The sequence below is a fragment of the Sander lucioperca genome, chromosome 7 (assembly GCF_008315115.2).
Source record: "Sander lucioperca isolate FBNREF2018 chromosome 7, SLUC_FBN_1.2, whole genome shotgun sequence".
NCBI lineage: Eukaryota > Metazoa > Chordata > Actinopteri > Perciformes > Percidae > Sander > Sander lucioperca.
In genome coordinates, this window is record NC_050179.1 from 42,682,528 (window position 1) to 42,707,341 (window position 24,814).

General features: G+C 41.0%; 1 protein-coding gene across 2 annotated transcripts in view; it reads right to left on the minus strand.

The window, feature by feature from the left end:
• Positions 1 to 24,488, minus strand: part of LOC116048652 (C-Jun-amino-terminal kinase-interacting protein 1-like) — a 38,160-nt gene extending 13,672 nt beyond the window's left edge. For both annotated transcript variants that reach the window (XM_036003255.1, XM_031297831.2), the window contains exons 1-5: positions 24,069 to 24,488; positions 12,078 to 12,153; positions 8,615 to 9,184; positions 2,505 to 3,089; positions 1,530 to 1,787 (exon numbers count right to left, since the gene is read on the minus strand). In XM_036003255.1, the coding sequence (XP_035859148.1) occupies positions 1,530 to 1,787; positions 2,505 to 3,089; positions 8,615 to 9,184; positions 12,078 to 12,153; positions 24,069 to 24,140 (1,561 nt within the window). In that variant the 5' untranslated portion in view covers positions 24,141 to 24,488. The remainder of the gene's footprint in view (positions 1 to 1,529; positions 1,788 to 2,504; positions 3,090 to 8,614; positions 9,185 to 12,077; positions 12,154 to 24,068) is intronic.
• Between the last annotated feature and the right edge of the window lie 326 nt (positions 24,489 to 24,814).

Consider the following 24,814-nt stretch of genomic DNA (forward strand, 5'->3'; position numbering starts at 1 on the left):
TAACAAAGACCCAGGCTGTTGCCTAGCAATCTAACCCTAACCCTAACCCTACTACATGAATCAACGCCTGGTTTAGGAGCAGCACTAAGGCTACATTTACATTGTTACGTTTTGGTTTTTAAGCAGCAACAAAAACGAACTCCGTGAACACAAGTGTTTTTAGCTCCAGTAGAAGAACTAATCTCCGTTTAAACTAACACGCCCAAACCGCATATCTCATAAACATTCATTTGTATACTGCTGCCCGTTGTTGATGGTTGCTATGGTAACGTTAGTAACTTAGTCTCAGACAACAAGACGTCATGACCAATAAGACCCAAACAGGCGGCGAAACATAGGCGTCAGTGTCAGTGTTGCCAAAGGTCTCCGTTTGCGGCCGTTGAGACTTGCAACACAAACCTGCAGATTCCAAACCAAAATGGGGTCAGAAGTGTTTTCAAATGTCTCTGGTTTAGGGGCTCGGAAACGCCAGAGCAGTGTGAATGCGAAGTGTAAACATAGCAAAGTAAATATAGCCTAAGAGGTGAACTCTCAGCCCTAGAGGATGTTCACACCAGGAGGTGCTGGATGAAAGGATCATAAAAGATCTCAATCATCCCAACAACAGACTCCTCTCTCTGCTGCGGTCAGGTTTAATTATAATCCATCCGCCTGCCACACATTGCATATGTTATACTATGTGCTGGTTGTATTGTTTCATTCCCCAAAACTAATCCATTGCCATACTGTTTCATTCCTCTGAAAACTTACTGATATGTTGTTTTGATTGTTTCTTTTGTAAAATATTTCATTTTATTTGGTTTATTTCATTCTATAGAATTCTATTCTATTATTCTTTTCTTACTATTTATAATTACTTGCTAGAGCTATAGGCACAAAAGAACTTCACAACACGTTGTACTGTGTATGTACACATAACATAACCACATAACCACATAACCCTTGTGTTGTCTTCTATTCGACCATGCATCGTCCTCACGGGTCAAAACTAAAAGGCAACACTTTTTATGAGGTCTTTGACTCTTTTTCAACATTTCTGGTGCTTTTTATTTTTATGCTTTTTTTTATTTTTATTTATTTTTTTACATATAACGGTTCTTTTCACTACCATGTATGAACACCACGAACACCAACTTCTTACTAGTTTTACACTTATTTTTGGAATTTTGGAACTTAATTTGGAATTTTAGGAAATAGTACACAGTATATGTCAACGTTCAGTCAGGTTCAGTTTCGAAACATTTCTCAAATGTTTGTGCCAAAAATTGTGAATGAAAGTAGTGTACTTGCGAAACGTGTTGTATGGAATCATCCATGTTATTTTTGGGTAATCAAAATTAGGTAAAAGAACCCATAATTCTAATATAGAAATTTAGAAAACAGGTCAAATTTGACCCAAAGACAACATAAGGGTTAAAAGACAGGCAGGAAGCAACTTAAATTAGTTATCGTTAACGCGCCTGAACTCACAGGAGCCTAATTTGTAAATTATTTTTGATTTAAACTTAATATTTGAAGAATATACAAACCAGTGGTGCTGTAATGACTGCTGTTGTTGGAAAACAGGTTGAGGAACTTCTTACTTCTGGAAGTTCTGGCCCTTCCTCCGTTAGACTCCTCTTCCTCTGAAGTTGTGGTTGATGTTACCTTGGACTGCTTGCAGATCCTTGCCACAACTTCCCTCCTCCTCTTCACCTCCTCCTCTCTCCTCCTCTTCACATCCTCTTCCCTCCTTTTCTTCTTCTCATCCTCCTCCTTTCTTCTCTTTTCCTCCTCTTTCCTCCTCTCTTGGAGCAGAAAAACAAGGAAAGGTTAAACTATTAGCAGCAAGAAACAAAAACCAAGGAACAACTTCAGACAATATTATATGCACAATTATCTAGTACAAAGAGTGTGCTCCATTTGTTCAGTGGTGTTCCACAAGGCCCTCTTTTCTCTTTTTATGTTCCAACTTAATAACATGATAACATTTATTTTTTTCTGTTGATATGCAGATAGTCTATATCCACGATGTTCCACTTCTGGGATTGCTCCGTTGCCGCCCGGAAATTCTGCCGGATTTCACTCTTATGGCCGGATGTTTGTTACCTTCTGCTTTCTTTGTGTTGGAATTTTAAACTCCGGTGGATTAATGAGGACTATGGTTAACTGCTCCTCAGATCTCTGCAGGGTAAATCCAGACAGCTAGCTAGACTATCTGTCCAATCTTTTTTGACACTTTTTTCTCTGATGGCTAAGGAACTTTTTTGCTGGGGGCTTAAAGTTGACCAAATGTCAATGTCAATAAACTGTCTGGCTCTTGATGTGATTCTCTTTTTCCAGTGTGGCCCTTAGTGAAGTTGAGTTTGACACTCCTGGCTTAGAACATTCATGCTCCAAAAGGGATAAACCTTCTACATTTAATGAACCTACCCCATGAGCTTGGCCACTGTTGTACCAACTCATGATACTGCTTTGTGACAGAAGTGAGCTCAGCCATGTTAAAAAGTAATCTGTATGATTACCTTGTTTCCTTGCTTCCTCTCTCCCCTTTCTCTCCTCCTCATACTCTGGGTCTTCCTCCTCATTGGCTGACTGATAGACCGTCTCTGCATCGCTGTCATCATTGTGCTCGTTGTAACCGTGCAAGCAGTCCTTGAGGCTGACCAACTCCAATTGAGCGTGTTCATCGACCACCAGAGTGTACTTAACAGAGTCATAATTTAACCCTGCTGTAGCTTCACTCTTTGGTACAGTCTGAGCAGCCGCACGATCTCCCTGAGTGACAGAGTCGGTGCTATTCACCTCAATGTTATTGTCACCTTTTTCTCCCCCTGCATGGACCTTTGACTTAGTAGAGTCCATCTCTGTTTTTTCATTACCTGCAAGGCAGTGGGTTGGACCGTTCTGGACGTTCACAGAGGGAGTCGGAGTTCCCTCCCCCTCTTCTTCTCTAATGTCAGGGTTGGTTCGGTGGGATAGAGAGGGATGCAGGGGCCCTGGTGGGGGGGCCTCTGTGTCTGAGCTTAGTGACATTCTGTTTGACCCCCCCTCGCTGCTGGACCGGGAGAGGATAGTGGGGTTGTCTTGGGTCCTGTCATGGTTTTGGCCTAAGAACACAAATTATGGACACTGGTTAGATATAACAACAGTCATTTGTGAACTGCTTGCAAACTGTTTTGGGAATAAAATGCGGAGAAAGTTTTTTATGAACCACTTCACATATGTAAAATACTGCACCTTAAACTTCTTAATACATATGATTAGATTGTTGTAGCAAACTAGTACTATTTAGCAGAATACTTTCACAGCACTCATCAGTGTCTTTATTTGGCAAGGCACTTAGCCCCTCAGGTTAAGATAAAGGTGCTGTATGGCCAGTAGTCAAAGACCGTGGTTGTAATCAACGTTAATACTAATATTAAGTCCTGTCTGTCTGTTTGTGTCTATTGGCGTTTTTCCATTACATGGTACCTGCTCGACTCTCCTCGACTCGACTCAACACACTGTGCGTCCGTTTTCCATTGCAGATTTTAGTACCGCCTCAGCGTGGCTGGTCGTCTTACCGGCTCGACGCACAAACCAGCGCACAAGTATAAACATCAGGCCACTTGAGCTTGTTTTACAGTTCTGTGGAGGCTCCACGCAGAGCTTTCGCTGTAGCCTATGTAATATGTGGCCTGATGTTTATACTTGTGCGCTGGTGTGTGCGTTGAGCCAGCATGTGTGTGTGTGTACGTAGGCTACGGTGAAAGCTCTGCCTGGATCCTCCGCAGAACTGTAAAACAAGCGTGCCGCAGTAAACTGCCGTGACCTAACGCGACACACACACACACACACACACACACACACACACACACACACACAGAACGTGGAAGGTGTGTTGTTGTTGTTGCCAGAAGACACATTTTGTTTCAAATGAAGCTGGAGGCAGCAAAAAAAAACACAGCTGGCTAAACTGTTTAAAAATAGCGGGTTTGTTCAGGACACCCCCGTCTGTCGCTTTCACGTCACCTTTTCGGCTCGCCTCAGCTCGCTTGGAACCTCGACTGAGGAGGTACTAAAAAAAGTACCTGTTAGCAGGTACCAGGTACTTTTTTTCGTAATGGAAAACCAAAAAAGGCGAGTAGAGTCGAGGTGAGTCGAGCAGGTACCATGTAATGGAAAAGTGCCATATGCAACCACTAGATTTTTAAAGCTGTCCCAATTATTAAAAATATTAATAAAATTATCACATTTTTCTTTGTTTATATTAACCACGGTTTAAAAGACTATTTATAATAAGGGAGTCTCTAGTAGTGGAAAATTCAAAGAGAATTATTACAATCTCTGCAGGTGCCCTCAGCTCTACAAAGCATTTTAGTCAGTTTGGGATCATCATTTTGGTTTTCAGGCCCAAACTTATGGTGGCCAAACAGCCCCAAAACCCTTCCATTAGGAGAAACATGCTGCAAATACAGGATATCTGCCAGTAGACAATAACCCTATTTGTTTAGGTTCATGAAATGTACCCCAGTTCATGAATATATAGAATATTACTAGTGACATTCCTGTAATCTTAAATCCGTATTGGTGTATTATGTACGTGCTTGGTGCCACTCATCGTTCATCAGTTTAGATGCTATTATTATTAAAGGTTTATTTAGATAGGGACAGATACAAAAAACATAGATAAGCTTCAACAGTCATATGTATCATAGTGTTTTTAGCCGAAGCTAATTCACGACACTTAAAAATAAAAATACAGATTTACATTATTAAATATAAGACAAAGATGAAATAAAATGGAATGAAATGAAAAAGGAAAGAAAGTATACAGAGAGAGCACAGTGTAAAAACTAAATATGAGAGCAAGGTTGTTCCCGAATTAGCCACAATTTGGTATTTTTTTTGAAGGTGGCTAATGTTGGGATACATTTCAAGTGATCTGGCAGAGAGTTCCATAATTGTGCTCCTTTTACCGAAAAGGCAGTTTGGGCAAATGATGTTCTATGGAAAGGGATACTACAATTGCCTTTTAACGCTGCTCGGGTGGTGGATCTGGTACCACTTTGCTGTCTTATTGTTTTGCAAAGGGGTGGGGAAGCAGCATTATTTAGGCATTTAAAGACCATTTTAACAAAATGCAGGGAGATAACATTAGCAAAACTTAAAATCTTATGTTTGCTTAGAATTTGGCAGTGATGGTACTTTATTCTCTTCTTGTCCAGGACTTTCAAGGCTCGATTATAAAGACACTCTATGGTCTTAACTGATGTCTGGTGAGCTTGGGACCATGTGGTTAAGCCATACGATATGTGTGAGAGAATCATAGAATTTATTCACTTTTTACTTTATTTACTCACATCTTTGTCGTTATGGTTATCGTTTTTGGTGTGGACAGCCCTAACATTAGGCCGATATGGTCAGCTGTTGGAAAGTGTGTCTGAATATAAGTTGGCTTACCTGGGCTATCTATGTCTAGATAGCAAATATGCAAGGAAAGTGTGGTATTTTGTATTATTGTATGTCGGTATATTATATGTTTACAATATGTTTGACTGACCAGGTTGGGACATGCAGTGCACCATAGAATAGATTTTCTGTTGTCTCGGACTCGTCTTGGACTCGTTGGTATTTGGACTCTGACTTGTCTCGGACTCGACCATTGGACTCGCCAAATATTCTAGTTGGTCTCGACCGAGTCCAGCATTATATGCTTTTGTTCTAAAGTAACTTCCTCCTTCAAAACAAAACCGTTGATGAAGCACCCTCGTTCAGAAAACAGTTTAATTCAAAATCCATCTAAAACGGGCATCGAGATTGGTCGCCTGGTATGCTCCTGGCTGCATCATATACAGCAGGCTACCTCAATCATCAGGTATCAATCATTTTTATTTTGGCCACAGACAATATCAGTGAGCAATTTGTACTATGAATTCTTCAAGACAAGTAATAAGTTCAAGAATGGGAACGTTTCCATTTTATAATTAAAGGTTATAAAAGGTTAAATAATTAAATTTTATATTAAATAAATATAGCCTAATTTGATCCCATAGTGTGTTACTCTGCACCTGCTTTTTGATTATTACAAATAATAAAGCAAAATTATCATCTTAAAGTAGAAGATCTACTGTCTCTCTCATCACATAAATTATGAACAGGTAAGTGAGTGGTCTTAAAGAGGAATCTTTTTTTCTGTCTCGGTATTGATTGTCTTTCATTTGGACTCGGTCTTGACTTGGACTCGAACTTTTTTGGACTCGGTCTTGACTCGGTCTCGACTAGTCCTGGTCTTGGACTTGTCTTGGACGCGACAAAGGTGGACTTGACTACAGGAGTAACTAACCCTGGAGTTAATGGTTTGTCTTACGCACTCATATTTTTTTTTTTAGAAAACACGACAGCAAGTACATATCAAACACTTAGAAACGAAATTCAAAAAAAGTCATAAATCTATTACAAACTTGGCCGGATGGGACTGGGGGGGCAGACAAACAGGCATTAATACACCTATAGGGCGATATGAGGTCAGCAATAGATTATGGCTATATACTATAAGCAGCAGCAGCAAAGACATCACTGCATAAAGTGGATTGACTACAGTGTTGAGGATTACATTAATGTATAGGAGCTATAAAGTCAACCCCATTAATGCAGTAGGCGATTAGAAGCAGAGCGACACCGCTGGAGTTAAGAAGAGCGAAACTCGCACTTGCATACTCTGTTACTTTACATCGTTTCTGTACTTGCAGTGTTTTGCTGTGGCATGTGTTTTGGGAGTTTGGGTGATTTTTACTGTGCGTCGTTTCTGTATAAGCAGCACATTTCCTCCAATGTAAGTGTTTTGGGCCGTTGTAGTGTGTTTGCCCTGGTCAGCCACCGTACATAACTGCACTCTGTCATCAATCCCATTTTCAGCAGCAGGCAGCAAAAAACACAAAGTTAGAGACTAGCTGATGAACATAGTGTCACATGTACCAGCTAAAGTGCCACATATGTCCCTAAGGAGTTGGTGAAGATTAAAAACAACAACAAAAATAAAAGGAAAGCGTATATTGGACTTACATTCATCAGGTGGACACAAACTTTCCAAAAATATGCCAATGTTGCTCTGTGTCAGGATGTGGATGTGTACATTTCTTGCTAAAACACTCCACATAACAACTTTACAAGACAATAATGTCATTGTTAAGTTTTCAGCATGTTCTGCTGCCATCAATGTGCCAACAATAAAAAAAAAGAGGCTTATGCAGCTTTAAACCCAAATGACAGATTAGTCATAATTAGGTTGTGTAATGATTAAGGAGGAGGAATAACCTAAGTTGGTTTTAATTATTTCATCATAAGGAATAACTTACTAAACTTACTAAACCCCCTGACCCTTTCATATTTGGGTACACTTACATAACTAATCTGTCACCTACTCTGAGGTTTGCACTCTTTAAAGTGGTTTCTTGTTTTATAATAAAACTACCATTAATGAGTATTTTGTGCTGCTATTCCATATCCCCATAGCTACCATTTATCAAAAGTAGCCAGTGTTTTCATCAGAATGTCATCCTTGTGAGGGTGTAAATGAAACTAAAACAGTTTTAGACCATAAGACATTTAGTCTATATCCTTGACGTTCCACCTCTGGGATTGCTCCTGTGCCGCAGGAAAAATCCACCAGATGCATGTCTTTTCGCCAATTTTTGTTTCCTTCTGCTTTCTTTTTTGTTGGAATTTTAAACTCTGGTGGATTTATGAGGACTATGGTTAACTGCTCCTCAGATCTCTGCAGGGTAAAATGAGACAGCTAGCTAGACTATCTGTACAATCTGAGTTTTCTCTCGCACGACTATTTTGCAGCGGCTCCGTCCGGCGCTTAGCACCGCCCCAAGACAATTGTGATTGGTTTAAAGAAATGCAAATAAACCAGAGCACGTTTTTCTCCCATCCCGGAATGCTGTGTGGATTAGCCAGACCCTCCTCCACTCCGCAGCGTGTGGATAGTCTGGCAAAGCGAGACTATAAGACACTATACCAAATACACTACTTTATTTCCTTTCATTTTACAGGTCACATTGTTCCTTATACTTTGCTAAAAATGAACTGTAATTTTAGAAGAATGCTCCTGCAAAGGACTGAGTCATTTGGTATTAATTTCAAGTGAAATGAGGACAGTATTCAATTGGTACTCTTCCAAATAGTTAATTCCAATAGTCTAGAAAGTGTTTAAGTCAGTGCATAGCAGGTCACCTAAACATGCAAACATTTTTGTCTCTCCATATAGCTATATATGCTATATAACTATGTTATTTCAATACAATTCCTTTGGTAATTAAGCACTCTATAATTTCCTTGTTCTGAATGTAAATGAAAGAGTTGTTACTTAGATTGTGCCAGAAAGTGTTGGGGTGGGGCTCTACCTTATGATCTACTTTACACATTTGACTTTACTGTAGTTGTCATGATGATAATAAAGGCATCTGAATGCTATCTTGTTGATGTAATTGTTTTGATCTCTCCTTTTTAAATAATAAATCTCACAATGGAAGATGGCAAAGAAAATAAATACAGGGTGTGAAGAAAAAAAATTACTCTATGTCAGACTACACTCCCTTTGGCAAAAAACACCCACCACCCTGCGCTCTAAAGGTGGGTTCATTACCTTGGTCTTGGGTCTTGTCCTGGTTTCTTGGTGCTACAGGCGTGCGTGGGACCACCATGGCTGGCAGATAAACTTCCTGGTTAGATAGTATGTTATTTGGCTTGAATGCCCCTCCTCTGTTAACCCCTTTGGCACCTACTTTCCCTTTCCCATCAGACCCCCGGCTTTTCAGTCCATTTGTTTCTCTTTGCCTTTGATGTGTATTTTTCTCCTTCTCCTTCCCCTTGGACTCCTCACACAGTCTTCCTCCTCTTCTCTCTTCCTTCCCTGCAGTCATGCCATCCTTTCCTCTGATGTCCCCCAGGGCCCTCTCTCTCATCGCCGGCGCTCCTCTTCCTCCTCCTCTCCTTTGACTCCTTGGTGTCCTTGGTGTGCCCGAGGACTGCGTGTGCATGGCCCCTGACACTTGTCTTTCCCGCAGTCGAGCGCGATCTGCGGTGGTGGCAGCAGCCTGAGTGTTGGCTCTGCTGTTTGCTCCATTGGCTGTGGGTGGTTTTGGTGCCGGGCGGCGCGTGTTGTGCCGAACTTTGTCCTCTGCTTTTGGTTGGATATCTGCTGGTGCTATATCCCCTAACACACACACACACACACACACACACACACACACACACACACACACACGCACACGCACACGCACACACGTGAAAACAAACAAAGGATCAGATTATGTATTAGGCAACCAGATGTATACAGAGGGATTACCAAAGTAGCCTACAGTAAGCAGTTTATCCTGGATAAATAAGAGTTACAGGAGCTGAGGAAAAATCCACATGATCATTTTGAATATTTTTAATAATATTGATCTGTTATCACTCTGGCACTGTCATCACTTTACTGTAATGTTGCAGCTGGTAAAGGTGGGGCTACCTTTAATTACTTTGTATGTTGCTGGTATAATTTATTAGTTGATTTATATTATGTATTAATTATTCAAAATCTGCAAAGTAACTAGTAACTACAGCTTTCAAATAAATGTAGTGCAGTTTATGTTACAATATTGGCCTCCACATTGTAGTGCAGTAAAGAAGTAGAAAGTAAAATAAAATGGAAATACCAAAGTAAAGTACAAGCACCTCAAAACTGTACTTAAGTGAAGTACATGAGTAAATGTACTGAGTTACATTCCACCACTGAGAAATTCAAACCCCAGTTTCCTCAAAAGCTTTGAACAACCATTTCCCAAATGTGAGTTTGTGCTCAGAATTGATCTGGCCATCCTGGTGATTCTGGCATCGGGAGAGCGCAGCTTTTTAAAGTCTCAGGACAGGAACTGTTGGCTCACTGTTCTACCTATTGAAAAGGATGTTGCATCCAAGACGAATTACACAAATCTTACTGCTGAGTTTGCTGCCAAGAAAGCAATTATTTTACATAGTGTTGCCATACTAAAATGTGCCAACATGACTGTTAGAAAGCTTTCTAAAAGTTGTTCTATTCTTTGGCTTTAAGTGAAAGTGATGAAATGATACTACAGTAAAAATGGCTGTTGTGTGGGAGCGTAGTCTCGCTTTGACAGACCTTCCTCCACTGCGCTGCACAGAGCAATGGCACCTCTGCAAAATAGCCTCGGGGAGGAACTACGTTCAAAAGTTGTTTTAGTCGTTGGACAGATAGTCTAGCTAGCTGTCTGAAATTTACCCTGCAGAGATCTGAGGAGCAGTTAACCATAGTCCTCATAAATCCACCGGAGTTTAAAATGCCAACACAAAGAAAGCGGAAGATAACAGACATCTGGCCCAAATGAAAGACATCCGGCTAAGTTTCCTGCGGCACCTGAACAATCCCGGAAGTTGAACGTCGTGGATATAGACTAGTGTGAACGTAATGCTGTGTAAACGTGCATAAGTTGGCTGGTTGAATGTAGTGCTGTTAAAATTGTGCATATTCGTATAATGCTGTTGGATGTGCCTAAGAAAATGCCTTTGTGTAAAAAGTATCAACATGGGTAGTGCTGGGAAGCGGGGCTAAGCCACATCCACTCACCCCTCTGTGACCTCTCTACAGTCTGCAGAGCTTCAGAGTTGGGAGCTAGTTTTATATGGTCCATAGAGACAGCGCCTCGCGTCATACTCTGAAAGCCACGCCCAACAGAGTGGAAAACAACTCTTCACTCCCCATTGACTTGTATTGGGTGAAGGTGCCTCCTCGTCAATTTCGTCTGCTAGGAAACAACACCTAAAAATGCCTAAAAGCTGCTGTCTGGTGATATTCACTACCAACAGGGTAAAATATATATATATAAGCTGCCGACCTGAAAAACTGAGCTTTAATGAAGACAAAAGTGGATACAGATGTGAGGAATCAGCAGGAAGAATGGAAAGACTGTGGGATCTTGACACTAAGCTATTAGCATTATGTCTGGCGTTAAATCTTAAGGGAAATCAGTTTTTGGTTTTGGCGAGATTTAAGTGACTATATGTGACTTTTTAATGTTTCATTTTTCATACAATGATCTTAAATGACCTATAACAGCAAACGAGACTAACAGTGAAAAGAACGCCATTTTTAATATAGTTTTTAGTAAGGCCTCTGCCCTGGTCCGATTTTTCCCGCAAAGTCACAGAATGATTTGCGGCAGGTAGACGGCGCTACAGTAACACATTCTGACAGGTCACAGATTTCTTTGTAACACCGGAAAGCCTGTGTTAGCGTATCTAGCCTTTTGAGCCAGGTAAAAGGAAGCAGGAGATTTCTTTATATAGGCCTAATTGTATTTTAATGTTATTTTAGAAGTTACCTGTTATGATTGATACTGGGGCAGGGCCATCATAGAAAAGTGAAAGACGACGTCAATAACGCTAGTCACACTCGGTCACAATTACGGGATTGTAAATGATTCAAAAACGTCCCTGAATTGGCCCTCAGGTATGTAATATGTTTATTTCATTCATCAAATAACTTTAGATTGCACACCGTGGTTGTACGTCAGTAGCCAACATTAAATTACGCCCCCCTTCCATTTAGGGCAGAGGTTTTATTCCTTTTACTCCGTGTTTGTGTTGGCCTACTATTTTCTTTTCCCTTGTCCTCCGGTTTAGCTCACGAGACATCCAAAGTAGGCTAAGTTACCGTATGCAACACTTGAAATGCAACGATGCATCTGTAACTTATTCTTTCATTGTAAATTAATGATTTTCTGTCTGAGCAAAACATTCAAACAACCAAACAGCGTCTTGCTTTACTTTTTACTCTCTCTCTAACTGGGAACGTTAGTATTGCCAGTGGAAGACGAATTACTTAAAAAAACTTTTTTTTCTGAAATAAAACCATTAACTATTCGTAGTAAAACTGTTAATACTGCACAATACAAGTCCTGCATTCTGCAATGTTAATGTACTTACATTTACTTAACATATGTTAAAAGCGGAGCTTTCAACTTTGATGCTGGAAAGTTTAATGAATAATCAGGCATCATATTTTATTTTGTTATTTTTTTGTGAATAAACGGGCACTGCACTAGTACCTGTAATATGTGGGGAGGAGGAGCGGGAGTCCTTCCAGCTGTCCTTCTTGCCTAAAGAGTTGTTGTTGATGGAGTCCTGGATAGAAGTAATGAAACAGAGCAGCAGTGTAAGAGCAAAAACCAACACAATTGGGTTAATAACACACACACAAAACACAAACACGCACACACACACACACACACACACACACACACACACATAGTGCGTTTCACTATCTTTGTGGGGACCCATCATTGACATAATGCATTTCCTAGCCCCTTACCCTAACCTTAACCATCACAACTAAATGCCTAACCTTAACCCTTACCCTTACCCTCACCCTAACCATAACCTAATTCTAACCCTAATCCTAAAACCAAGTCTTAACCCTCAAACAGCCCTTTAAACTTGTGGGGTTCAGCATTTTGGCCCCACAAAGCTGGTCGTACCCCACAAGTATACTGTATTCCCGGTTTTTGGACCCCACAAATGTAGTTAAACAAGAACACACACACACACACACACACACACACACAATAGCAAAACTGATTCACATGGAGCAGAAGGGATGTGCTTTTCATCGTTGGTCATCCAAGTCACATTGTCTCAGTACCTGCAGGGAAACTGATGTTCCACCAGAATAATAAAGACTTTTATATAGAGGCAGAAAATAATGGAATCATTAATATAATACTATTTAATACTAACATTAATATTACTGTAGTATTTTGCTATGGTTGTTGACAAAGAGGGTATTCATATCGATACCTATTACATACACTATGGCTTTTCTTATGTTTCTGTTCCTGTTTCTGCTGCATTTGTCTTTAAATGTATTCTACATTATCTATCTATCTGTCTGTCTAATATTGTAGGAAGTATGCAACGGTTCAGCTTTGACGTCATGAGAACCACGTAGAACACTGACTCACTACTTACTGACATCCCATCATGCATCTGCTTTCCCTGTTGCACACCCCATTCTGTTGCTACGGTTACTCAGAGTGTGTCTGTGTGTGTGTGTGTGTGTGTGTGTGTGTGTGTGTGTGTGTGCGTGAGTGCGTGTGTGAGAGAGAGAGAGAGAGAGAGAGAGAGAGAGAGAGAGAGAGAGGGAGAGAGAGAGGGAGAGGGAGAATCAAAGTATATCTTGATGTGCTGAGCACATCCCTCTCTCTCTGATGACATCTTCCTTTAGACTGACGTTACAGCAACAGCATGTGCTGATTTCAATGTTCTGATGTGACGTAAGAATGCAGTTGAGGAAACTTGAAGTAAAAGAATCAACATATCAGGTCAATGAAGCAGTATGAATGAGTGGCCTTGTCAATTTAAATAAACTGAGACAGAAAGAGAGTTGATAATGAGGCACAAAGATAGGAAGCTCTTACATTAAAACTAAGAAAGGGATTAGAGAGAGTTCTATGGTGGAGAAAATGGAGAGACACAAAGAGTCAGAGAAAGAACAATACAGAGAGAGAGACAGATTAAATTATAAAGCTAAACTATCCCGATGTATCCTGAGCTATACAATATCTGTCATGTTAAAGGTTAACGTCTAGCTTGACTTGTCAGAAAACGAACATTCTTTTTTTAAGCCATGATAGCGGTATGCCTCTAATGAAGGCAATATCAACCTGTTGGTTGATCGGCCGGTACACCAGTTTGGTCCAAACCGTAGAAAAAAACATTATTATTATTATTATTATTATAAAATAATAATAATAATAATAAATGGAGGACCGCCACACACTGGCACTGTTCATCTGCATACAGCAGTATACAAAGCTGTATGAAAATCAGCAGACTAATTTCCCTTAAATTACAAGCTAACACTAGTGCTAGCTAGCTAGCTAGCCTCGGTTGGCAAGGTGTTACCAGACGCTTAACAAGACATTTTTAGGCATCTAAAATGTTCTAATTAAAGCTATAATATTTATGTTAATATTTTACATTAATGAACGTCCGTTACATTCAAGCCAAGACGACGAACACAGATAACCATTGATGTGGCTTTTCCTAGTTGGAGAGTGCTGAAAAAAGAAAAGGGACTGAGGTCAGACATTGATGCTGCCTTACTGCTCTTGAACAGGTTAGCAATGGGTTTTGTAACGTATTAGGAGTAGGAATTTCTACGCTCTCTGTTTCATTTACTCGACCGATCACCGAAGGCTTGCGTCATGTGGATGCGCCGACAGTCAGTGTGTTTACATGCCCTGTAGTAACCGGGGTAATCCGGTTAAGTGAATAACCAGGTTAGGCCAGTTCTCACCGTATACATGAGCGGGAAGAATGGGAAAAATGACGGGAGTAACTCTACTTCCGGTACAGTAGGAGGCACTCTGCCATGTACAACTGGTCAGAAAAAGGCTTTTTCTTCTGGTTGACCTTTGTCAAAATTACAACAACTTGGAAAGTTGGGAGAAAATGGTTGACTTTTCAGTGCTGTACATTTAGTCAATTCATCGTAGGCTCTTTGCTGCTGCTGGCTCTCTGTTTCGGGCAACGCTGTTTTGTTGTATCATAGCAACGGGTTGTATCTCCACTCACAGCGCTGATGGATTGTTCCCGGGTCAAAAACCATAGCAGCGGAGTGGGGAGGGGCAACATACAAAGTGCATGCTCATAGCCCGATTCTACCCCGGTTAAGGTATATGCACGATTACCCCGGTTACTAAAGGAGTTATCTAGGTCTGCTAACCGGGTTATAAGAACTCCAATTTTAACCGGGGTAAGGTGTTTACATGGCGTTTGAGAAACTAGGCTATTGTCTTAACCAGAATATAATCGCATTTTGCGTTGTTGTCATTACTTAGAATTCCTCATCTGGGCGACAGAAACTACGCACTATAGCTTTAACTTTCATGAAGTGAAAACATACAGTAAGAGGGTCAAATTTTTAAGTTGAAAACATGGACAACACCTTCAAACAAGTTCATGGCTATTTCAATGTACACGGTGCCATGGTTAGCAATGCTAAGCCTCCTTTATGATTGATGGTCGAGGTCGGTGTGTAGCCCTGCCCTAAAGCATCCTCTGCTTTATCATCAATTTTAAAATAAATGGGACAATAATTTATAAAATGAACATCATGCTGTATTGAAGAAGACTGTTAACTAGCTATTGAGACCAAGGTCTCAAAACATCTTGCCAAAGGACTACAGTTGAAAATTAGCCGGCTGGCTGACACTGGCACATTTAAAGAAATGTTGATTAATGTGCATTGTCTTTACAAATTAAATAAATAAATGAAATAAAATAAATAAACTTGTTAGGAAAATGTTTACTGAGGTAATAAATTTAAGTGAGAAGTAGGGTCGTTTTCTCATAGACTTCTATGCAATCAAGAATCATAGAATGCAGATTTAAGGCACTTCCGATTGGCTACACATCATTTGATTTCTATGGGCTACACTTTTAAGCCCAGAAATTGCCGCTTGGTCGAGACTGAAATATCTCAACAACTTTTTGCTGGATTGTCATGAAATTGTCCCCAGAGGACAAATCCTTATGACTTTGGTGATACCCTGACTTTTCCTCTTGCGTCACCATAAAGTTGACATTTGTGGTTCAAAGTGAAATATTTTGAAAATGATTGGATAGATTGCCATAGAATTTGCTTCATATAGTCAAGGTCCCTAATGAATACATTCTAAAGATTTTGGTGATCCTCTCACCTTTCCTCTGGAGGTAAAACAAATTCCAGTAGAAAAGCCACTAGAGGATCAGCAAATGGCTGCAGGGTGGCACAGCACAAAACTACTTTCGGTCAGTCATCTTTTTTAGTAAAAGAAATACATTATTGGAATGCTCTGCCAATGGAAATATGAACTTGAACTGATCTGAAAACATTTAATGAAAAGGTAAAATACTGGCTGTAACAAAACCAAACCTGCAATTACTGATCTTTGATCATGCACACACACACACACACACACACACACACACACACACACACACACACACACACACACACACACACACACACAAATAGAGGAATAGATATACATAGAGAAACATACATTGGCTATTCGTAAAGACTACACGCATGCATGCATGCACACAGACACCCATTCAAAGTGAATTTGAAATGACTTTCAGGCAGACATAACAGATCAATGACTGCCTGTGATGCAGAATCAACTACCCCCTCTCTTGCTCTGTTAACAGCAGTAAACAGTGTGGAGGCAGCCAGTCGCCCAGATGCTACAGAGTGCTGCTCTATTTATTGTTTGAATACTTATTTCAAAGTGGTTCCCTTCCTGGGCCTCAACCCTGTGCTCCATCAGCTGTAGCACCCTACTCCTCGTCCTCACCACATGCCTTTAAAACCCCCATGCACACTGAAGACATAAGGAATAGGGCATATATCAAAAAGACTCAGACAACATTGTGAGGGTGATGCATGGATCTGTCAAATTCACATCATCCTTTTCATCATATCGGGTTTTTTTTTAGTGTGTCACCAGGGTTTGAATTTTCCACAGCAAAGCAAAGTCAGTGCACAATGTTCATATCTCAGATTTCAGCATGTGAATGCACTATTGCTAAAATGAGTCTGCATATACAGCTGCTTTACCACATAGAGGTAAGACAACTTTGGACAAGAATAAAGATGGGTGAATTATTTTACTAATTAGCATGCTACTGTATAACACGTTTGTTTAATCCATAATAATGGGTCCAGGTACCATATATACCTTATGGTCAAGGTGCTGTTATACATCAGTCTATACCATAGAGTTTAGGTGGATCACAGGATCCTAGTTCACACATCATCCAGGCAATTCCAGTGATGTTATTAAGTTAAATGGACTTGGTGAGTCCAGGACAGATCACAGCAGCCAATCACACTGCTAATCACCATACAGCTGGTTTAATACTTTACTGTAATAGTTGCATTGTGTCTGATGACACATGGACTGAGGACTTGATCAATAATGTTAATGAACTGATTCAATAACATTTTTATATTTCAGTATTATCCTGGTCTGGCTTTTTCAATATGGGAGTTGTTGTCTTCATTCATCAACAACCACCATTGCCGATGAAAATGTATCTGTTTACGGACGAGTTAATGTATTAAAGTTTTATTCATGTTACATTTAGTAACAGTTATTCATGTTATGTCATGTCGTTGTAATGAAACAGCCGCAGTATTAGTTATAGCATAATTAGATAGATTCTATTTGTGGTGGTAGCTGAGTGGACAGCGAGCAAGGAAGCTAACATTAGCCAGCTAAAACCAACCAGCGGACCTCCCTGGCCAATCACCAAAGTTTGTCAAACTGTTATTGCTGTTAGCGCGTTAGCAACTGACACTGGGGTGCTGGCTTGGTTTGGGTTGCTGTAGTCGCTGGCTGAGGGCTAACGTTAACTGTGTCTGTGTTCCCTGGGCTGTCCGCTCTCTTCCCGGCGAAGGCTCTTAGCGGCGGGAAGTGCGCTAGCTGGCTAACTTAGCAGTAGATTAGTCAACTACCCATAAAGCTAACGTTACTGTAGCTAACGTTTGGCAAATTTCAAAGCTATAGTGCATAGTTTCTGTCGCCCCCATGAGGAATTCTAAGTAATGACAACAAAACTGTCTGCACGCGCCCCCACCCCTCCTCCACGCAGTTGCTAGTAGCCAAGGAGGACACGGAGGATTAAAAAACATGATGGATTCTTCAGAAGAGGTCATTATCTTCACTCGAGTTTCTGCGCGAGAAAGTCACCGGACGACACCAGTTTCTGAACATAGCCATACTGACAAATACAGAGAGAGTTGTGTGGAGCTGATAGTCTTAATTAGCTTTGTAGCAACTCATTTGACAATGGCTTTGTCACGAATCCGCTAGTGGGGAAGTGACAAGCTGGGCTTCCCTGGAGTTTTCTCTCTCTCTCTTTTCCTCTCCCTCTCCTTTGCTCGCTCTTTCTCCTCTCTCAGTGCAGTGGGTGTGACTGGCCACTCCCGGTGTTGCACCGAAATCTGTGACCCGTCGTGATCTGTGTCCCTCCTGTTAAAAGCGTAGCGCCCCCTTCCGTGGTTAAGGTTAGGGACAGGGGTTTGGTTCAGGTTGAGGTAGGGGGACACCGATCTCGATGGGTCACAGATTTCGGTGTAACACCGGGATGACTCGCAGCTGCAGGCAATCGATAATCAACCACCTGTTTTCCGTGGTTCATCAGCGCAGCTTCTTAAGCTGTGGCTGCTCTCTGCTCGGCGCCGGATAGTTAAGTCTAGTCACGTAGGTGAACGTCCAGTTTTGTATCTGTCGCGGTACTTTTTGTCTGCTGCTTTGCCTGTAACCTGTATGCTGTTTTTTGTGCTTCGAAGGAGAACCACTCTGCTCTACAGTCTCTCAACCTGCCTGCTGACGCCAATCTCCACCTGCCTTCACCAGTCCTGCATGCTTCGTCTCTCTGCCCGAGTCCACATACTGCTCTGTCGCCTGAGAGGTTTATCCCACCAGTCCATCCTGTTATTTTGTCTAAATCATCAATAAACTGTGTTAAACTTCGAACTGTCTGCAGTCTGCGTCTGGGTTCTATCACATAGTCTGACAGGCTTGAATGTAACGTTTATTAATATCAAAAAGTTATGCACTAAAACTTTAATCGTGGGGTAGCCCAGCACTGTTAACCGTGGTCAAAACAATCATACTAAAATAACTTTATGAGCATGTTAAACGTTATTGTAATGAGAATGTTGCCATACGGTTTTTCCACCAAGCATTAGCATGAACCACTTCATTCATCGTAGCACATTGTAGTAAGCTGGATATACTGGAGCTAACGTATGTGGCAATTTTACTCGTGGGGTAGCCCAGCGCTGTTAATCATGGTCAAAACAATGATAGTAAAAATAACTTTATGAGCGTGTTGAATGTTGTAATAACGTTACTGTAAGTTTAGACACTAAGCATTAGCATGAGCCACTTGTCATTGTAGCACATCGTAGTAAGCTGAATCGATATTGGTATTTCATATCAACAAATCAGGTCTTTACTGAATAACTGTTTGGCAAAGTGGCATGTAATAAATGAAACAATTGTGTGGCAGAAAAACTGCTGTATTTCTGTTGAGTATAATTCTGTGACATTGTATGATTTACAATTACTCTCTAACATATCATCAAGCGTTTCTGGGAATTTACCGTGTTTTGCTGGAACTTGGAGCAACTATAGGGGTCAAAGGTTATATGATACCATTGCCAGTTCAACATTCAAATTACAGATTTCTCTGGGTTTGAACATTGCTGTAAAACATTTGGGATAATGTAAGTACACAACTCAACAAATATAAATAATACAGGTATAGTCGTTTTTAGACATTTTAATGCGGAAATATTAAATATAATATCTTTAAGAACTGAGACAGCAAGTGTCAAAACCAATAAGATTCATGTTGAGGACAGGACAATACTTCATTAGAATCTGAAACGGGAGGTAGAACGTTTGCTGCTCCGTGGGAATTTTGAGTTGTGGTAACTTTATCGTCTCCTTATCTTTTCCACAGTCTGAGAGAAGTCCTTCATGTGGCATCTGTCCTACATTACTGTTAGGCCGGCTACACACTGTTTGCGTGGCGTGAGCGTGTCAGCTGCGTGGTGTGTCCGTTTTTATTTTGGCTCCCATGTTAACAGGTTAGAGCTTGCACACTGCCTGCGTGACATGCATGTCTCAGGTGCGGCTCGAGTCGCGCCGAAAACACGTGCATGGTAGAAATAGGACCGACGCCTATTTTTCATGGGACACGCAAGCGTGTTGGAAGCGTTTCCAGGCAAAATAGAATACGAAAAGATGTTTATATGTAATTTTGACAAAAACACATTTGATAAATGACATTTTGATGTTTGAAAGTCTCTAGGTTTTGACATAAATGCAGATATAAATGTAATTAAAAAAAAATAATAATCGATTTTCAAATATTGCACCTGTCAATACAGAACGAAATATTCTGTAGCCTATTTTGCCATCAATACTGCCGACGTTGCCTTTGCTGTAATCAAATCAGAATATATTTATGTTTAACATGAAGTATACTACTGCTTGAGTGCATTTTATCAATGGGAAACAGAAACGCTACGCTCACGCCACGCAGCCAGTGTGTAGCCAGCATTACTGAACCTACAGTGTCTGGGTATTCAATCCCTGCATTGGTCCCTCCTACAGGAGCCATTTCTGGCAGTTCTTTAAAAATGTGGCATGTGGCCGGTTAGCTCAGTTGGTACATATACAGAGGTTTATTCCTTGATGCAGAAGGTCCAGGGTTCAAGTCCGATGTCTTCCCCCTCTCTCTCCTACTTTCATGTCTGAGCTGTCATATCATTAAAGGTGGAAATGCCCATAAAAAAATCTTAAAAAAAAAAAAATGTGGCACAAAAATGATCAATAAAAAATAAAATGCAAGAACAATTGTATATTATCACAACAGCACTGATTTAATCACGCCTTAAATTAAAATCCAAAACTGAAGTTCAATCTGAATTTTGTCAGTAGTAGTACTAAAGCTAAATTAGGCCCAGGAATCAAGCCAATAATCTATCACACCTAATAAACTGAAATCCTTTGATCGTTGAATATCTTTAAATGTGCCTTTAATCCACTGAGACCAGGTCCTGGTTCTTTACAGTGCTGCTGTATTAAAGACAGAACGTACTCTCAATATTCAGCTCATGGAATGATTGTGCTGAAGACATAATAACCTTCTATATCTGCCTGTCAGCACATTGTCTTCCTACTCTGTCAGGTTACAGTGGATCATTGACTGTTGAATGATCTTTTACAGTTAGATAATTACTGATGACTTCTATAGGTGATCTATATATTACTGTTAACCTATAAGAAGCAGCCAACTACTACAGACTTCCTCTTCACAGAGAATGATTTGCTTTTCACATCTGTAGCTGGTCTATATTTTCATCTGACATTACAGTGTGTTTTAAGCATATGTAATTCTGTTCTCTTGTAATATTTATATTTCTATAAGATGTAATGTTTAACAACCAATCAGAGCCAAGAAACGCGATAAAACATGTTCACGAGCAAATTATATAATTTCACATGCACAGTTAATCTTCGCGCACCAATTTAACAATGGAGAGTTATACAGGAAGCTGCAAGCGTGAAAAAAACATAGGGAGAGGGAAAGAATGGCACCTGCGCATATAAAACTAAGCAGCACGTGCACAGAGCAGCCAGTGGATTTCTGCTCACTTGAATGCAGTTGAGTTTTTACATTTTGGGGGCGGAAAACAAGGAGGCACTGGCCCTCCCATGATTGGTCACTTTCAAGGCAAACTCACCCACACACACCTCCTTAGTTTACCTTGATTGACAGTTATAGTTCAGGAAGCCCGGAGTTGGTTTCCCGACCAAAGAAGTGTTTTTCTGTCTTTGTAAACGACGTAGTGCAAGATACATCGTAAATAAAGGACTGTATAAGTGTCTCTTATCCGTTCTGTTGTTGGAATATGTGCAACGCTTTTGAAATGTCTGTAAATTCTTGCTGATGTATGTACCCGTCCCATACGTTACCACTAACATTAGAGCTAACATTAGCCTTAGCATTATAGGAATTATATGGCTGGTTGGCCAGTCTGATTAATCCAGAAACAGAAATATTTCATGACATGGTGTATGATGTAGTTGTATGTGTGATCGCGTTATACTACTAAGTTAAACTTGCTGGCCAGGCTAACAACAGCCATGTTAGCTAAGGCTAGCTCTAATGTTAGAGATAAGGGTGTACAGGGTGATAATAATGTACATTGTCAAGGATTTACAAACATTTCAAAAGCATCGCACATATCCCAATACCCAATATCCCATACCCATGGATGAGAGACACTCAGTCCTTCATTTACGGTGCTGTCTTGTGCCACATTGTTAATAAAGACAGAAAAACACTTATTTGCACTCCGTGCTTCCTGAACTATAACGTCAATCAAGGTAAACTAAGGAGGTCTGTGAGTAACATTGCCTTGAAAGTGACCAATCATAGGAGGGCCAGTGCCTCCCTTGGTTTTCGTCCCCAAAATGTAAAAAGTCAGTTTCATTCAAACTAGCAGAAATCCACTTCACGAGCAGAGTTTACCTGCGAGAGCGTGTATGCCCTCCGGCGCTTGTAAAGCAGACACTCGTGCCTCAAAAGAAACACAAAAAAGGCATTGCAGTAATATAATCTTGATCCTCGGATGGTCCAATTTCCCCGACTTTGGTAAATGTAAATTAACTGTATTTATATAGCACTTTTCTAGTCTTAACGACTACTTACATAGAATAGGAACCATTCACCCTGCACACACATTCATACACTGGTGGCCGAGGCTGTTGTACAAGGTGCCACCTGCTCATCAGATTAACATTCACACGCATTCACACTCCGATCACGCAGCATTGGGAGTAATTCTGGATTCAATGTCTTGGCCAAGGACACTTCGACATGGGACTGCAGGGCCAGGGATCGAACCACCAACCTTCCGATTGGCGACCGCTCTACACCTGAGCCACAGCCGCCGAGTTTGGTGTGTTCATGAGCATTAAATCGCAATGTAGAAACAACATGGACAAAGAAGATATGTTGTATTTTATTGCTCAGTTTTTAAACAACACATTGATAGCTGTTTCCAGTATTTGTGTGACAACAAAGAGCAAAGAAAACAGGTCAGTTCAGCCAGGAAATATGATCGGGAACAATTTTTTGCAATTATTCCGACACCACATGAATGCGGCACAAATGCCCTATCTTGCAATGTTAACGAAAGTGAAAAATAATTTCGGTGTCTGCCCTCTGCTCCAAAATGTAATGGTTTCTTCCTTGGCCCATGCTATAGCTTTCAGCAAGTTTAATGAATATCGGGCCAGAAGTTTTTCTGTAATTCTGCTGACAGGCAAACAAACACACAAACCGAGCCGAAAACATGACCTCCTTGGTGGAGGTAACAATGCTGTGATTTTATTTGATGTTCCAATGGGAACTAAGAAACCTCCTCTCTATATTGAGTGATTTGGATGTTGATGCTGAAGGGAAACCCAGGTTAGGGTGAAATTACTCTACTCTGATCTGTCCTTACACAGTAAACAGGTTTCAACTGACTTAAAGGGATACACAAGCATACTACTGCAGAGTGAGTGCTACTCACTAGCCTACTGCTAGTTTCCCCCAGAGACCACTCATTATTGAAAACTGCCTCAGGAGCCAGAGCTAGCTACTTCACGATAATCTTCTAGACTTGTTTTTATAGAAATATTCCTCTTTTGGCTTGGCTTTTTATTATCCTCTTGTTCTGTATTAGAAGATACTGCTACAGGCAGCTGAACTATCTTAAATACAGTTACATACATTTCACAAGATGGCAGAACAGCTTGGAAGCTTTTGTTTTAACAGCGCAATCAGGGTCAATCCTACAACCGCTAGTTATGTCCTATCAAAGTGTCCTTGAGCAAGTCACTGAACCCCTAGCTGTGCACCTACTGTGGGTCTACTAGGAAAAAAACAAGTTGGCTACATGATATAGATTGACTTATGAATACTGATATGCTAAATACATTATATTTGCCAAGAATATTGCCACCAATAAACAAAACAGGAACCTATTTAGTGAAGCACAGCAACATACAGCTACAGCTGAACCATTTTCAGAACTGACCCACTGCCTGCACACACGCACGCACGCACGCACGCACACACACACACACACACACACACACACACACACACACACACACACACACACACACAAACACAGTTAGCCAATGCTGTCTCATTCTGAAGACAGGATCCTCCCAGGAAAAACACACACACACACACACACACACACACACACACACACACACACACACAAATAGAGGAACAGATATACATAGATAAACATACATTGGCTATTCGTAAAGCCTACACCCATTTATTCAGTTTGATGCCACTGTTGCTTCATTCTATACACAAGATGACCCATAATCAAACAAACATACACACTGTAAGAAATCTACCCGGCGCATTTTAAAAACAGGGGATACTCCCAGCCTCCATACCTGGGTGCCGGCTTGTGGCAGCTGTGGGAACAGAGCCAGGGTGGTTGGTCTCTTTGGTCGATATTTGTCCATGACAGCACAGGTTGATTCCCCTTTGACAGGCAACAGCTTCCTCCGTGCCTCCTCCTCTTCCTCCTCCTCCTCTTCTCCTCTTTTATTATGCCAGTGTTGCCGCTTCTCAGCTCGGACAAGGCCTCCCCCACCCTCCTCTACCTCCCTCTCTTCCCCGTCTTTCTCCTCAGTCTCCTCAGCATCGATCAGATGCAAGCTCAGCCTCTGAACACACCCCTTCCACTCCCTCCTTGCTTGCTCATTGGCTGGCCACAGTGTCACATCATTATCATCATCACCATCATCTTCCTGGCAGGAGCAGAGTGGAACGGAGGAGGAGAGGAGAGAAACAGAAGGAGGAAAAGAGAGAGAGAGAGAGAGAGAGAGAGAGAGAGAGAGAGAGAGAGAGAGAGAGAGAGAGAGAGGGGGGGGTTGTTGAATAGAGATGGGATGAGCAGGGATTGACAGAGAGAAGAAGGCAGGGTGGAGAGGGAGACAGAGATGCAGAGAGGGAGAGAGAGAGGGGGAAGAGGAAGTCAGAGCCAACCAATCAGAGCAAGGCATGACATCACCAGCTCGTCTGATCTGTCTGTGGTGTTTTCTGTGAGTAAAGGCTAATAAACACTGTGCATGTGTCTGTGTTGTGTGTGTGTTTGTGTAACCCAGTCAAATAAGATTAAACAGTAACAGCGGAG